General features: G+C 54.2%; 1 protein-coding gene across 1 annotated transcript; it reads right to left on the bottom strand.

Annotated features, from left to right (window-relative positions):
• Nucleotides 1-5,444: 5,444 nt before the first annotated feature.
• On the bottom strand, nucleotides 5,445-13,100 carry LOC136471619 (protein RDM16-like). The gene is given in 8 exon segments (XM_066469367.1): nucleotides 5,445-6,383; nucleotides 6,385-6,616; nucleotides 6,703-6,866; nucleotides 6,952-6,976; nucleotides 12,070-12,239; nucleotides 12,337-12,747; nucleotides 12,836-12,958; nucleotides 13,038-13,100. Coding segments are annotated over 7 exon segments (1,638 nt in total). The 5' UTR covers nucleotides 12,839-12,958; nucleotides 13,038-13,100; the 3' UTR covers nucleotides 5,445-5,750.
• Nucleotides 13,101-14,212: the final 1,112 nt, after the last annotated feature.

The raw sequence follows: 14,212 nt of genomic DNA, 5'->3' as shown, positions 1-14,212 counted from the left end.
GTTTACGTGCGGGATACGAATTTTTTTCTCTTTCCTTCTCTATTCTGTTCGGGGGGCCACCTTATAAGCAAATCACAGCGCGTGTTAACCTAATCTGCCGTGTTCCCCATGCCGCCATGTCACCCTAGCCACCGCTGCCAAGCTCTCCTCCACTGCTGCATCCACCAGCGCCTGCTCCACGCGCCCGAGCGCCATGCCACCGCACCGCGCGCCGCTGCTGCTCCTGCTCCATGTGCCACCGTAGCTCTGCATGCCATCGCCGCTCACCCGCACGCCTCCCTATGCCCGCATGCCACCGCCAGCCCTTCACCAGCGCCGCCGTGCAAGCCCACGCCACAGCCGTGCCCACGCCAAGCTGAGCTCCGGTGCCGTCGAGCCCACATCTCGCTGAGCTCTAGTCAAGCGTCGTTGTGCCCTAGCTACTGCTCCCCTCATAGATTCATCGCATTGCATCGCTAATCCTCCACGGCTAACCCTAGCCACTGATTCACTATGTTTCGTTAACCCTAATCTTCGTTGTCGACCCAGTGGTTCTCCGATCCTTTCCTCATCTCGTTGTTTCGCTGGATCATCAGTGAGTCGGTGTCATTGAGGTGTTAGTGGCCATTGTCAGTTAACTCGGGGCCAAGCTTGTGAGTACGGATCGAGGTCAAGCCTCAAAAGTGTCAGCGACAGTTGATCTTTGTCAGAGGCAGTTGTTTCTTTGTCAGGGGCAGTTGATTCATCTTAGATTTTTTAGATGGCTCGTGCAAAGAATGTCGGAGGTGGTCCCGGTAACAAGGATATGAGGCCCCCACCTCGCCAGCCTACAGAACCAAAAGGCAAGGTGACCAAGAAGCTAGCAGTCAGGAAGCGTAAGTATCTAGATGCAGACATAGCGAGAGCTACCATAGTTGTAGAGGCCGCAGAGCATGCCGAGAGAGGAGGCGCTCGCAGTGGAGTCTGGATTGCTGATCCACTTTCACTAGAGGTGATGGCTTCACTTCAGCGAGTCGAGCACCTTCATGGTGGTCCAGCTGGGACCCTCATGATTGGAGGACGGCGTGTTACCATTGACGAAGTTTAGCCTCAGGGGGAGCCATAGCAGCAGCCTTAGCCCGCACAGCAGACTCAGGAGCCTCAGCCAGCTCAGCAGACTAAGGAGCCACAGCCAACACAGCAGTCTCAGGAGGGTGAGCAGGTCTAGCATTTCAAGGAGATAGAGCTGGCACCTCAGCCACAGTTACACCGCTCTAGTCGTACTCGTGTCCCAGTTTCACCGAGGCCAGTCACTCAAAGGAGGGGTTCTCGTCCACCGCCTCGACCACAGGGTCCACCTCTAGTGACCCATTTTGACCTGAGGGCCGCCACGGCCAAGCAGGTGCAGCAGCTGAGGTTCATGGACTTTGAGGTATGGTTTCCACCTAGGCGGGATGAGAGAGCATCAGAGGGATGCTATACACCCCTGCAGGAGGATTTCTATAATGCCTATCTAAACAGTGGAGCAGTCTTTAGACCACAGAGAGTGTGCTGCATAGAGTCTATTGTTGCAGCAGCTGGAGAGCACATTCACCCCTACCTTGCATATCTGCTGGGGCTAACAAATCTGATTGGACGGACTGGATTATATGTTCCATCTTGGGTTCGTCAGTTCTATGCATCTCTCTGGATTGACCCCCAGCACAAGTTTATTCACTTTGCATTCGGTGGCAGAGACTATCGATTGACGAGCACCAGGGTCAGGGAGATTCTCAAGCTTTAGGAGCAGCCAGTCAAGCTCCATGAGGTGTGTTATGGACAGACCACACCCCTAAGACACCCTCATGGTGGCATGGTACCCCCTACAGACTTGGTACGTCACTGCTTCACAGAGCCCTTTGGCGAGGGGTCGAGGAGGAACCCCAGTGATCTCATGCCCACTGCTCACATGCTTGAGGTTGTTATGAGGAGGACTTTACTTCCAAGGATGGGATATAGAGAGGGGTTGACTCGTCTTCAGCTATGGCTTCTCAACTCTCTGATGCAGCAGATAGTTTTTTATATCTGGGATCTTCTTCTGTTAGAGATGGAGGACACTATAGCTAAGGGCTTCAGAGGTCATAGGCAGCTACCCTATGCTCACTGGGTCACATTCCTTATCCACAGAGCTATTTCAGTTAAGTTGCCTAAAATGATTGCTGAGTACAGTGGTGCCACTACAGAGTTTCCTGCTTATAACCTGACTCAGATGATCCGTCACAGTACACCACAGACACCTAGTTAGCCATGATGTCATCTAGAGGTACTAGAGACTGTAGCCTAGCAGGATGATATTATTAGGGGTATTGCAGCCACAGAGGAGGAGGAGCTTGCTCAGCAGGAGGGGTTGGTCACTAGCGAGCCCAATGACAGTTCTGATGATGACTACCAGCCCATTCCACAGATGCCTCCACGACGACATGATGCTAAGGCCGGTAGCTCCAGTTTAGCGCCACCTGCCCCACAGACTGACCCCGCTCTTCTTGCTATACTTGAGCGGATGAGGCAGGACCAGGCCAAACAGGCTCAGGAGACAGCTGCTACACTTGCATAGTTCCAGACTCGGCAGGACGAGTTCCAGCGCCAGGAGCTAGTCATTCAGCAGCAGACATAGGCTCTGCAGTAGCAGCAGGCTATGCATCAGCAGTAGATCCTCATGCAGCAGCAGCTTCTCAGATTCATGCAGCATGTAGTGCAGGCGATTGGGGCCCCACTGCCACAGGCTTCGCCCCGGCTTGGTCAGCCTGCTACCACTTCTATGACTCCAGCGTTACAGCCTAGTGGGCTTTAGAGTCAGGGACAGCCACTAGCATAGTATGCTTCGCCGACAGAGCAGGTGTCCTAGTGGTTTGCTTCGCCATTGGTAGCCCTGTAGTTCACACCACTCCGGACGGGCTTCACACTAGCACAGACGTCGTCGCTGCTTGAGCCAGACACTTTAGTCTCCAGGAGTCTTGGAGCCTCCTTCAGTGAGTTGACAGGGCAGCCCACTCCTCCATACCTGCATGTTCTAGGTCCTTCTATGGCTGCACCTATCACAGCGACGATTGAGATGCTCCCCTCATCTATGGCATCATCAGAGCCGGCTGCTTCAATTATACCATCTCAGCCTACAGCAGCACCAGCTCCTGATCTGACCCAGACTGCTTCAGCGTCACTACCAGCTATAGAGGGTCAGATAGCTCAGAGCTCAGGATCATACGATGATGGCACCCAGTTCCACCTCGCTCCTCGTACCTCAGCGCCCGGCTCGTCCGCTGCAGCCCCGCCGACCGACCCTTAGGTTTTAGTGTTTGACGCCAAAGGGGGAGAGGGTTCGAGTATGTTAGGCTTATGGGGAGCTATATCTAGGGGGAGCTTAATTTTTATATTAGCTTATCTATTTACATTTGGAGTTTTTATGTGTGAGATACACTATTATGCATTTGTGTGTGTGATACATTATGCATTCATGTTTACTACTATATCTATGTGATAGTGATATCTATGTGATCATGATATATGACATGTATGCTCTCTACTTTGAATTCTTTATATGTCATATCACTTGTGTTTTGCTCATTTGCCTTTGCTTCCACGTTTTACTCCGATGCAAATGAGATTTATTACTTGTACTCATGTTTATTTCATATCTTTTGAGTACATCATGTTGGCTTGGGTCATATAAGCTTGTCTAACACTTTTGTTCTTATTGCCAAAAGCTTATATGAACCAAGCATGTTAAAAACCTCACCTCTTTCACATACTCGAGGTAGTATTGTCATCAATCACCAAAAGGGGGGAGATTGAAAGCATCTAGGCCCCTAGTTGGGTTTCGGTGATTAATGACAATACATGATTACTGTGACTAATGTGTGTTTTGCAGAAACAATTGAGTTTGGTCACGGTAATGGAGATCGATCGGGCAATCATGGTTGTCATGCCCCTACGATGGAAATCGTTTCGGTTTTCAAAGAATGGACAACAAGGTTAAGGATGGACTAGTTCTAAGTGTCGATTGGAGTTGGAGAGACACTTAGAGTAGTTTAGGACTTTGTTTTTCCTTTGGCCGTACTATTAAGGGGGGTATGAACGGGTAGCTTGACCTAGGTGAGTCTAGTGAGTTAGGTGTGGTGCACACTTGTTAAAACTAGCACTAGGTAGCTCCACAACAGCCCTTTGATCCAATGGAGCAAACTTCATTCACATGTGTTGAGAGTTGGAAGTGAATGGAGGGTCAAATACTGACTGGACGCTGGCTCTGGTGTGACCAGACGCTGGCTCAGGGTCCGATCAGTTCATTTGACCAAGGTGAAAGCGTCTGGAAGTGACCAGACGCTGTGAGGTCATGGCACCGGACGCTGAGGGCCAGCGTCCGGTCGACATCAGTAAGGTTCCAGTGAGAGGGGAAGGGTGCGTATGCTACCGAGCCTTGTTGTCCACGTCTACCGAGCCTTGTCGCCCATACCGGCAGGTACCAGATAATGGTAGGCGCCTACAATACTGTCGATGCCACTGTAGAATGTTAAGATGGCTGCAGAGTACTGCTCCGCGCAGGGTATGGTCTCTGGTACAGTGGTTTTGACTTATGAGCCTTGCCCTGCCTTTCTCCGCACGCCTTCTGGTTCCTACGAGCCCCGGTCGAAGGGACGCGGGGTCAGAGTCAGAAGTAGCGCTTTGGGCAAGGCCTTCCAATCGGAGAGGGCGTCCGGAGGCCGAAGTGAGTGCTCTGATCTGGTGGGCCCAAGGGGTCGTGGAGTAGGCGCCGCTCCTTTGGGACCCCGGTGTGGTGACAGTACGTCCGTCATTGTAGAGGGCGCGAGTCTCTTCCTGGACCGTAGTGGTTGTCGTATGTCTATGTCCGGTTCTGTGTCTGAGGGCTAAAGGCGGCGCCTACAATACTGTTCGGACTCTGCAATGCCGGAATGGTCTAAAGCACCTATCCCGTCGTACCCTGGCGGTACTTTTCCTGCCGCGGCGCAGGGCATGGTCCTTGGTGTTGTGTTAGACTCGAGTGTCATGTCGTACCCTGTGCTCATCCTTATGATGGAGCAAGATGTACTTGTAGGGCGAGGCGGAGTCTGCCCTCGGCCGTCGGGCGAGGCGGAGTCTAGCCCTCGGGGGTCGGGCGAGACGAAGTCTAGCCCTCGGGGGTCGGGCGAGGTGGAGTCTGACCACCGGGGGTCAGGCGAGGCGGAGCCTAACCCTTGGGGGTCGGGTGAGGCGGAACCAGTCTTCCGTCGTTTCGGACAAGAGACGCAGTAACGTTCTCGTCTGATCGGAAGTGTCAACATTCGATGGTTATCAGTTTCACCTCATTGGGTACCCCGGTATTAGGTCCCCGACATTAGAATTTCGAAATTTCAAACCACCATGAATGTTTACATGGTTAGTACCAAATTCACACTGCAATTGATGCACAGCCATGACCGTAATTCACACCGCAACAATACTAAAACATGCAGTCATTTGTTGCAATAGATTTATTCCAAATGCACACTGCAAAATTCAACAGTTCATCGCAACATAGTTTCTAGTCCACAAGAAAATCCAGCAATAAACATCAACATCTCTGAAATGGCATGTTCACAACAGACTGACAACACCAAGCATTACTCAGTTCAGCACTTCAGCATATGTGCCCGTTGGTGTAGATACTCGTGATAAGAAGACTTTACCATCATGACAAGCGCTATAAAACTGGCCACACATCACTAACATGTAGCCAGCAAAGATCAGCAGCAGCTACCCAAGGTTCTTAACAGGTGCTTTACTCAGGAAGAATCTTCTGAGAAATTGACAGCAAGGTCCCAGTAGTGAGGAACTTTAGCGTCAATGAAAACCTTCTTAGCTGCAGCCTCACTCCGGCAGTTGTGTACCGTGAACCTGTGGAAGGTGGGCTTGGCCACACTACCCTGCCAGACCAATACACAGCTATTCACTGGCTTGTCAGCTTCCACTTCTGCATCTTCATCACCACCAACAGCAGTAGCCCAGTCTATACGGTTAAGCATGAGCTTATTATACCTTTTGATTGACTTCTTCCCCCCTTCAACAACCACAACACTGATACTATCAGTGATGACCGCAGCACCTGTTAGTCTATTCTCTTGTGCATTCACATCGACTTTGAAGCGTGTCTGTGGATGGGACAGGTCTCTTATCTTGTAAACACAAATTATAGTCTCCACTGTGTTAGTAGGATCATCAAAAAGCTTCCGTTCTTTCTTCTCACGGCGCTCAGATGGTGTGAGCTTGCGGGAAATGTTACGGTCAACGTGAGCCTGCTCACGCTCTGCAGCAGCTGTTCTTATTTCCATCTCCAACCGTGTGGGATCTTGCACAGCTTCAGAGCCTAGTACTTTCATAAGATTGCTCATTTTGACCTTGGGCTTGGGTGGCTCCAAGAAGGCCTTGTCTAATCATTTCTTGCCTATCTTTTTCCTTAGCAAGACGCCTTTGTGTTCTCAACTTCTTCTGCTCCTTCTTAGTCAACTTCAGTGGCTGGGGCGGCAGTGGTGCAGGTTCAGCAGGTGGATCATATGGTTCTGGATGTTCAACATACATGGTGATCTTGTCCATATTAAGCTTCTCCACAGAGATATCCTCATATGTGGCAGAAAGTAAAATTTTTGCATCCCTGAAAACAACAATAAAAATTAGTTTATGTTCATTTACAACATAGAACCTTAAAAAACATCATTCAAAGAGGAAGCAAGAAACAACCATGGCTCAATTTCAGGGATCTCTTCCTTCTGCTTTTGTTTTGGAGCTCTCACACCAACAGCAACCTCAATAAGATTTGGATTTATGTCTACTTCTGCCTTTGCCTTAGCAAGCTGGGCTTGCTTTACTTTGAACTCTTTAGCTTGTGCTTCACCAAATTGACTCTAGGTAAAAGAAACATTCAAATAAGGGAGAAGAAATATTGATAAACATAACCAAAACAAATCCTGCAGGTTCACCCTTGCATACCTTAATTTTCTGCAATTCTGCCTGCCTAGTGTCATGGTCGGGCGCACGTATTCCGGGCGCCGCCGAGCCCGTGACGTACGCCGCGACGCGGAGCGTCCAGAACGCGCGGTGGGCGCGCACGAGGACGCGCTGGGCGCAATCACCGCTAGTGGCTGTTTTGGAAATTAGAAATAGCTTTCTATTATTAGTTCCTAAATTAAAGGAGTATGTTGCTCCGGTCGGTTGAGGCCGATGGCCTTATATCCCTGTAACAGACTTTTGGTTGGGGTTAAGAAAGATATTACCAATCTAATCTCCCTTCTCTCTTCTCAACCAAGCCTGCGGCAGAGAGTTACCTCACCGGAGAAGACGGATCGAGGCTACGAGCTACGTAGCCAAGGTCCAGCTACCTGAGGGTTTAACGCCCTTGACAACCTGGTATCACGATCCCAGCGATCCTCGCCTTCTCGATCCACATCACCGCCAGCCGCCGCCACCCCACCACCACCTACAGCCGCCGCGCCACCATCATCTGCATCATCGTCCGTCGCGTCGTGTCCAGCCGACATGGGTGACGTCAATGACCTCAAGGCCACCATGGAATCCCTCACCAACGCCATGAAGACGCTGCAGGCCACGGTTGAGGCCAACGCCAAGGCAATCGCCTCCCTCACCTCTGACCGCACGTCGTCCTCGGGCTACAAGCCGGGCTCCGGCGAGCACCACAATTATCGGCCGCCGAAATTCTAGAAGATGGATTTTCCCCGGTACGATGGCAAGACCGGTCCCCTCATCTTCATCAATCGCTGCGAGTCCTACTTCCACCAGCAGCGGATCATGGAGGAAGAGAAGGTCCGGATGGCCTCCTACAATCTCGAGGACGGGGCGCAGATGTGGTACATTCAGGTCCAAACGGACGTGGGCACTCCGTCGTGGCGCCGGTTCAAGGAATTGCTCCACCTGCGCTACGGGCCCCCTCTCCGCGCTGCTCCCCTCTTCGAGCTGGCGGATTGCCATCACATGAGCACCGTCGCGGAGTATCAGGATCGTTTCCAAGCGCTTCTTCCCCGCGCCGGTACCCTGGAAGAGGCACAAAGGGTGCAGCTGTTCACGGGCGGGCTCCTTCCACCGCTCAGCCTCGACGTTCAGGTCCAAAATCGCAATCTCTTGCGGCTGCTATGAGCCTGGCGCGTCAGTTAGAGCTCCAGGAGCAGTACGCACCGGCGCCTACCAAGGCCGTGCCCCGTGGCCTGCTACCGGCCCCTGCGCCGCGCCTGGCCCTCCCTGCGCCTCCGATCGCCAAGGCGGACGCGACTGTGGCCGCGGCGGACAGTCGCCCGCTGGTGAAACGTATGTCCCTGTCAGAGCAGGAGGAGCGCCGTTGGCAGGGCCTTTGCTTCAATTGCAACGAGCGGTACACGCGCGGGCACAACCGCGTCTGCAAGCGGATCTTCTTCATCAATGGCGTCGACATCGCCACCACCGAGGACGCCACGACTGAGGACGCGCCGGACGTGGAGGCCCCGGTTTTCTCCTCGCACGCAGTTGCTGGGGTCCCCATCTGCAACACCATCCAGCTCCAGGTGCTCCTGGCCACCGCATCCTTCGTCGCGCTCATCGACACCGGCTCCACCCACAGTTTCATCGGAGAGGCGGTTGCTCGGCGTACGGGCCTGGCCATCGAGCCGCGCCCTAGGCTCATGGCGACAGTGGCAAACGGCGAGTGCGCCTCCTGCCCCGGCGTGATCCGCCAAGCCCCGGTCATCATCGATGGCCTGGAGTTCCGCGTCGACCTCTTCGTGATGCCCCTAGCCAGGTACAACGTGGTCCTCGGCATGCACTGGTTGGCCATGTTGGGGCCCATCGTCTGGGGCCTCACTGCCCGGACCATGGCGTTCCAGCAGGAGGGGCGCACCGTCTGTTGGCGTGGCGTGGCACCACCATCCGCTCTGGGCCTCCACGCCACCACGACCGATGACTCCCTAATCGAGGGGCTACTCGGCTCCTTCGCCGATGTCTTCGTCGAGCCGAAGGGGTTGCCTCCAGCGCGCGCCCGTGACCACCACATCGTCCTCAAGGCCGATGCGGCACCGGTGGCTGTGCGGCTGTATAGGTACCCTGTGGCCCACAAAGACGAACTGGAGCGGCAGTGTGCAGCAACTTGGCATTTCCTCCCCCATCCTCCTTGTCAAGAAGCTAGATGGGTCGTGGTGGTTCTGCATCGACTACCACACGTTGAACGTGCTCACGGTGAAGGACGCGTTCCCGATTCCGGTCGTCGACGAGCTCCATGGCGCACGGTTCTTCTCCAAGCTAGATTTGCGCTCCGGGTACCATCAGGTGCGCATGAGGCAGGAGGATATCCACAAGATGGCGTTCCGCACCCACGACAGCCTCTACGAGTTCTTGGTCATGCCGTTCGGGCTGTGCAACGCCCTGGCAACGTTCTAGGCTCTCATGAATGATGTACTCCGCCCATTCCTACGTCGCTTTGTGCTCGTTTTCTTTGACGACATCTTGATATACAACAAGTCCTGGGCGGATCATCTTCATCATCTACATGCCGTCCTCACCGAGCTGTGCCACCAACGCCTCTTCGTCAAGCGCTCCAAGTGCGCGTTCGGCGTCACCTCCGTCTCCTACCTCGGCCACATCATATCGGAGGCAGGCGTCGCCATGGATCCGGCCAAGGTGCAGGCCATACATGACTGGGCGGTTCCTTACTCGGCGCGAGCGGTGTGTGGCTTCCTCGGCTTGGCGGGCTACTACCGCAAGTCCGTCCACAACTATGGCTCGGTCGCAGCGCCACTGACAGCCCTCCTCAAGAAGGACAGCTTCCCCTGGAACGATGAGGCGGCCGCGGCTTTCGGTGCGCTCAAGGCCGCGGTCACCACGGCCCCCATCCTCGCCATGTTGGACTTCTCCAAGACGTTCGTCGTCGAGTGCGACGCCTCGTCCCATGGCTTTAGGGCGGTGCTCATTCAAGACGGCCACCCGATCGCCTTCTTCAGCCGTCCCGTGGCACCCCGCCACCGTGCCCTCGCCGCGTACGAACAGGAGCTCATCGGGCTGGTCCACGCCATATGCCACTAGAGGCCGTACCTCTGGGGCTGCCGTTTCCTCGTCAAGATGGACCACTATAGCTTGAAGTACTTGCTGGACCAACGCCTGGCCACCATCCCGCAACACCATTGGGTGGGCAAGCTGCTGGGCTTCGACTTTGCCGTCGACTACAAGCCGGGTGCGGCGAACGCCGTGGCCGATGCGCTGTCCCGGCGTGACACAGAGGAGGGGGCGCTCCTCGTGCTTTCGGCTCTGCGCTTTGACTTCATTGACCGCCTCCGCCAAGCACAGCAAACCGACCCGGCTCTCGTCGCTCTTCGCGAGGACATCAGTGCCGGCTCCCGCAGGGCGCCCTGGTCGGTCGTGGATGGCATGACCTAGTTTACCGGGCGGCTGTACATACCGCTGACCTCGCCTTTGCTCTAGGAGATCATGGTGGCTGTACACGAGGACAGACATGAAGGGGTTCAGCGCACGCTGCACCGCCTGCGGCGCGACTTTCATTTTCCTAGCATGAAGCAGCTTGTCCAGGACTTGGTGTGCACGTGCGTCGTCTACCAGCGGTACAAATCCGAGCACTTGCATCCGGCTGGACTCTTGCTTCCCCTACCGGTGCCTTAGGGGGTTTGGACTGATATCGCCCTCGACTTCGTGGAGGCGCTTCCGCGCGTCCGTGGCAAGTCCGTCATACTGACCGTGGTGGACAGGTTCAGTAGGTATTGCCATTTCATTCCACTGGCGCATCCGTACTCCGCCGAGTCCGTCGCTCAAGCATTCTTCACCGAGATAGTACGACTACACGGCATGCCCCAGTCCATGGTCTCGGACAGGGACCCGGTCTTCACGTCGACATTCTAGCACGAGCTCATGCGCCTGATGGGTACCAAGCTGCACATGACGACGGCGTTCCATCCTCAATCCGATGGGCAATCGGAGGCTGCCAACCGCGTCATCATCATGTACTTGCGGTGCCTCACCGGGGACAGGCCACGGCAGTGGCTACGCTGGCTGCCCTAGGCAGAGTTCGTCTTCAACACCGCCTACCAGACGTCGTTGCGGGACACGCCCTTCCATGTCGTCTACGGGCGCGATCCGCCGTCCCTCCGGTCGTATGAACCGGGAGACATGAGGGTGGCTGCTGTCGCAAAGAGCATGGAGGAGCATGACGAGTTCCTGACCGACATCCACTACCGGCTAGAACAAGCTCAAGTGACGCAGAAGCTGCACTACGACAAGGTGCACCGCCACGTCGAGTACTAGGTGGGCGATTGGGCGCTCCTCCGTCTCCGGCAGCGTGCGGCGTCCTCACTTCCCCAGGCGGTCATCGGCAAGCTCAAACCACGCTTCTTCGGGCCATACCGCGTCACCAAGCTGATCAACGACGTTGCTATCCGCCTCGCCTTGCCGCCCCAGGCTCGCATTCACGATGTGTTCCACGTGGGACTGCTCAAGAAGTTCCAGGGGCCGACGCCGGATACTCCTCCGCGCCTACCGCCTCTGCATCATGGCGCTGTTGCCCCTGAGCCAGAACGTGCTGTCCGGTTTCGTCTGGCTCGCGGGGTGCACCAGGTTCTTGTCTAGTGGAAGGGCGAGTCAGCAGCGCCCGCGACCTGGGAGGACGTCGAGCCGTTCCGCGCCAAGTACTAGGAGTTCCAGCTCGAGGACGAGCTACTCCTCGATGGGGGGGAGAGATGTCATGGTCGGGCGCACGTATTCCAGACGCCGCCGAGCCCGTGACGTACGCCGCGACGCGGAGCGTCCAGAACGCGTGGTGGGTGCGCATGAGGACGCGCTGGGCGCGATCACCGCTAGTGGCTGTTTTGGAAATTAGAAATAGCTTTCTATTATTAGTTTCTAAATTAAAGGAGTATGTTGCTCCGGTCGGTTGAGGCCGATGGCCTTATATCCCTGTAACACACTTTTGGTTGGGGTTAAGAAAGATATTACCAATCTAATCTCCCTTCTCTCTTCTCAACCAAGCCTGCGCCAGAGAGTTACCTCGCCGGAGAAGACGGATCGAGGCTACGAGGTACGTAGCCGAGGTCCAGCTACCCGAGGGTTTAACGCCCTTGACACCTAGTGAGTTTACCCTCTTCAACGAACTGAAATCCTGGCCTTTTAGGACGGAGGAGCTTCTTTTGGTTTATGCCCATCCTTTCATCAAAATGAACACTTGATTTTGCAAGAGAGTCCAAGTCCGGCTTGATTATTTGAAAAGCCTCTTTCTTCTGCTTGTTTATATTGACCTAACCAAGGTAGAACCAGATAGTACCAGTCACCATACAAAAAAAAAACATGGATAAAATTCTATAGTAAGCTCTATAGTAACCTATGAAAATTTACCTTCAGAGTACTCAGATTTGTTGGCTTTGTCATGCTGATAACATTTCCCTGCTCATCAATTTCCCTACCTTGAGCATCAAGGCGAAGAACAGGAGCCTTTGCAGGTCTTTGTGGTACAGTAACCTCAGTGGATGTACCAGGGAATAAGTTTATGAGAGGACCAAATTGTGGATCTTGGCGGAACCCCATCTTAGCAGCAAGTTCTTGGGCTCGCTTCACAGAATCGAGATTGGGAATGTTTGTAAGACCTGGAATACCAATTGCACCACCTATGGCCAACGTTCCAGAGACATCAGTAGGTTTTGCTTCTCCTTTAGAAAAGAGTTGTGCATCTACAGCTGATACAGAAGTTTTTGCTTCTTCTTTAGAAACTTGTGTAGCAGCAAAAGCTGTACCAGGCTTATTATTAAGCTGTGTGGGGAAAAAATAAGCTTAGAACAGTTGCCAAGGTACGATGAAAAATTAGAGCAAGGGACTTGGAACAGCTATGTTTTCTTACCATAGGTAATTTCTTGAGTTTTTCTGACAGTTCCTTCTTCAGTTGCAAAGCTTTTTTTTGCTTTGGCTAAAGCATCAAGAGATAGGTTACTGCTTTTGCCAGCAGCAGATGTTGCACTTCCATCTGTACTAGATTTTACGGTAACCTCATCAGATCTAATACTAACTCCCTCATTTGCATTGTTGGTAGAAATTGACGATACCTTTGAAGGAACGGGGACAGAAGATGACACAAAAACGGCACTGAGCGGTTGCTGAGAACCAGCCTGCAAAATATGAGATGAGAAGTGTTGGTGTTTTGATCCGGCGGGTCCTCAACCGACTAGTGAAAGTGTACTGCGTGCCCCTAATTCCGGATGGTGATGCAAAGAGACACAAGGTTTATACTGGTTCAGGCAATAGATGCCCTACATCCAGTCTGAGAGAGCGATCTTGTATTCCTTGCACCGAGGTGCTTGTAGTAGGGGCTTACAAGCTGGGCGAGAGAGGGAGCTAGTCCCAGGTCTCTGCGTGGAGTGGAGTGGCGTGGGTTGCTTGAGATGTTGATCTCTTGCAGTGAGGGAGCGCGTGTGTTTCAGAGCGTTGTGCGTTGCTTGTCTGTGTGTCCCCCTTGACTAGAAGCGGCCCCGGTCACTCCCTTTTATAGTCGAAGGGAGGCACGGGGGCGGTACATGGATTTGCTATGTGGTGTTTTGTGAGCAGAGGCGGCATGTCCGAGCCCTGTAGCTCGTCACTGTGGCGGTATGGTCGGTGGAGCGGTCTTGTCCTCGGTGAACTGGAGCGACGCGCCGGTCACGCCTGATCCTATGCGACGTGGGAGCTCCTGTGGTGGCATGCGCGCCTTCTTCTGTTGGAGGCGTGCTGGTCACTATACGTTTGACCGGCGCGGAGAGCCGAGGCTGGGTAGAGGCGACGACGCGGGTGTGCTGACTCCGAGGATACAGGAGCTTGGCCCTGTGCACGGCGTGGGAGCTCCTGCGGCTTGACGCAGGGTATGGTGCGTACTGCGAACGACGTGTCGGTCGCTGTATGTTGACAACGTAGAGAGCCGAGGCCCAGTCGGTGTAGAGGCTGAACCATTGTGGGGGGGCTCGGTGGGTGCGAGTCCCGAGGCTACAGGGGCCCGGAAGAGGATAGCCGAGGCTCGGAGGGAGCAGTTGGTCTTGTACGTCGATTCTGAGGCTACAGGGACCCGGACTTGACTCTCCACACCGCGCTGTCCTTGGAGCAGGGGTTAGGCAGCACAGTGCAGCACGGGTGTCAATCGTGGGCACAGTGCCGAGCACAGCGGCCGGTAACCCCTGCCCCGTCCTATCACGGATGGCATGGCGTCGATGTGACTCATGTCTCATCGGCCACTCCGCTGTATCGAGCCGTC

The sequence above is a fragment of the Miscanthus floridulus genome, chromosome 8, assembly GCF_019320115.1.
Source record: "Miscanthus floridulus cultivar M001 chromosome 8, ASM1932011v1, whole genome shotgun sequence".
Lineage (NCBI taxonomy): Eukaryota > Viridiplantae > Streptophyta > Magnoliopsida > Poales > Poaceae > Miscanthus > Miscanthus floridulus.
This window is presented reverse-complemented; position numbering and strand designations above follow the sequence as displayed.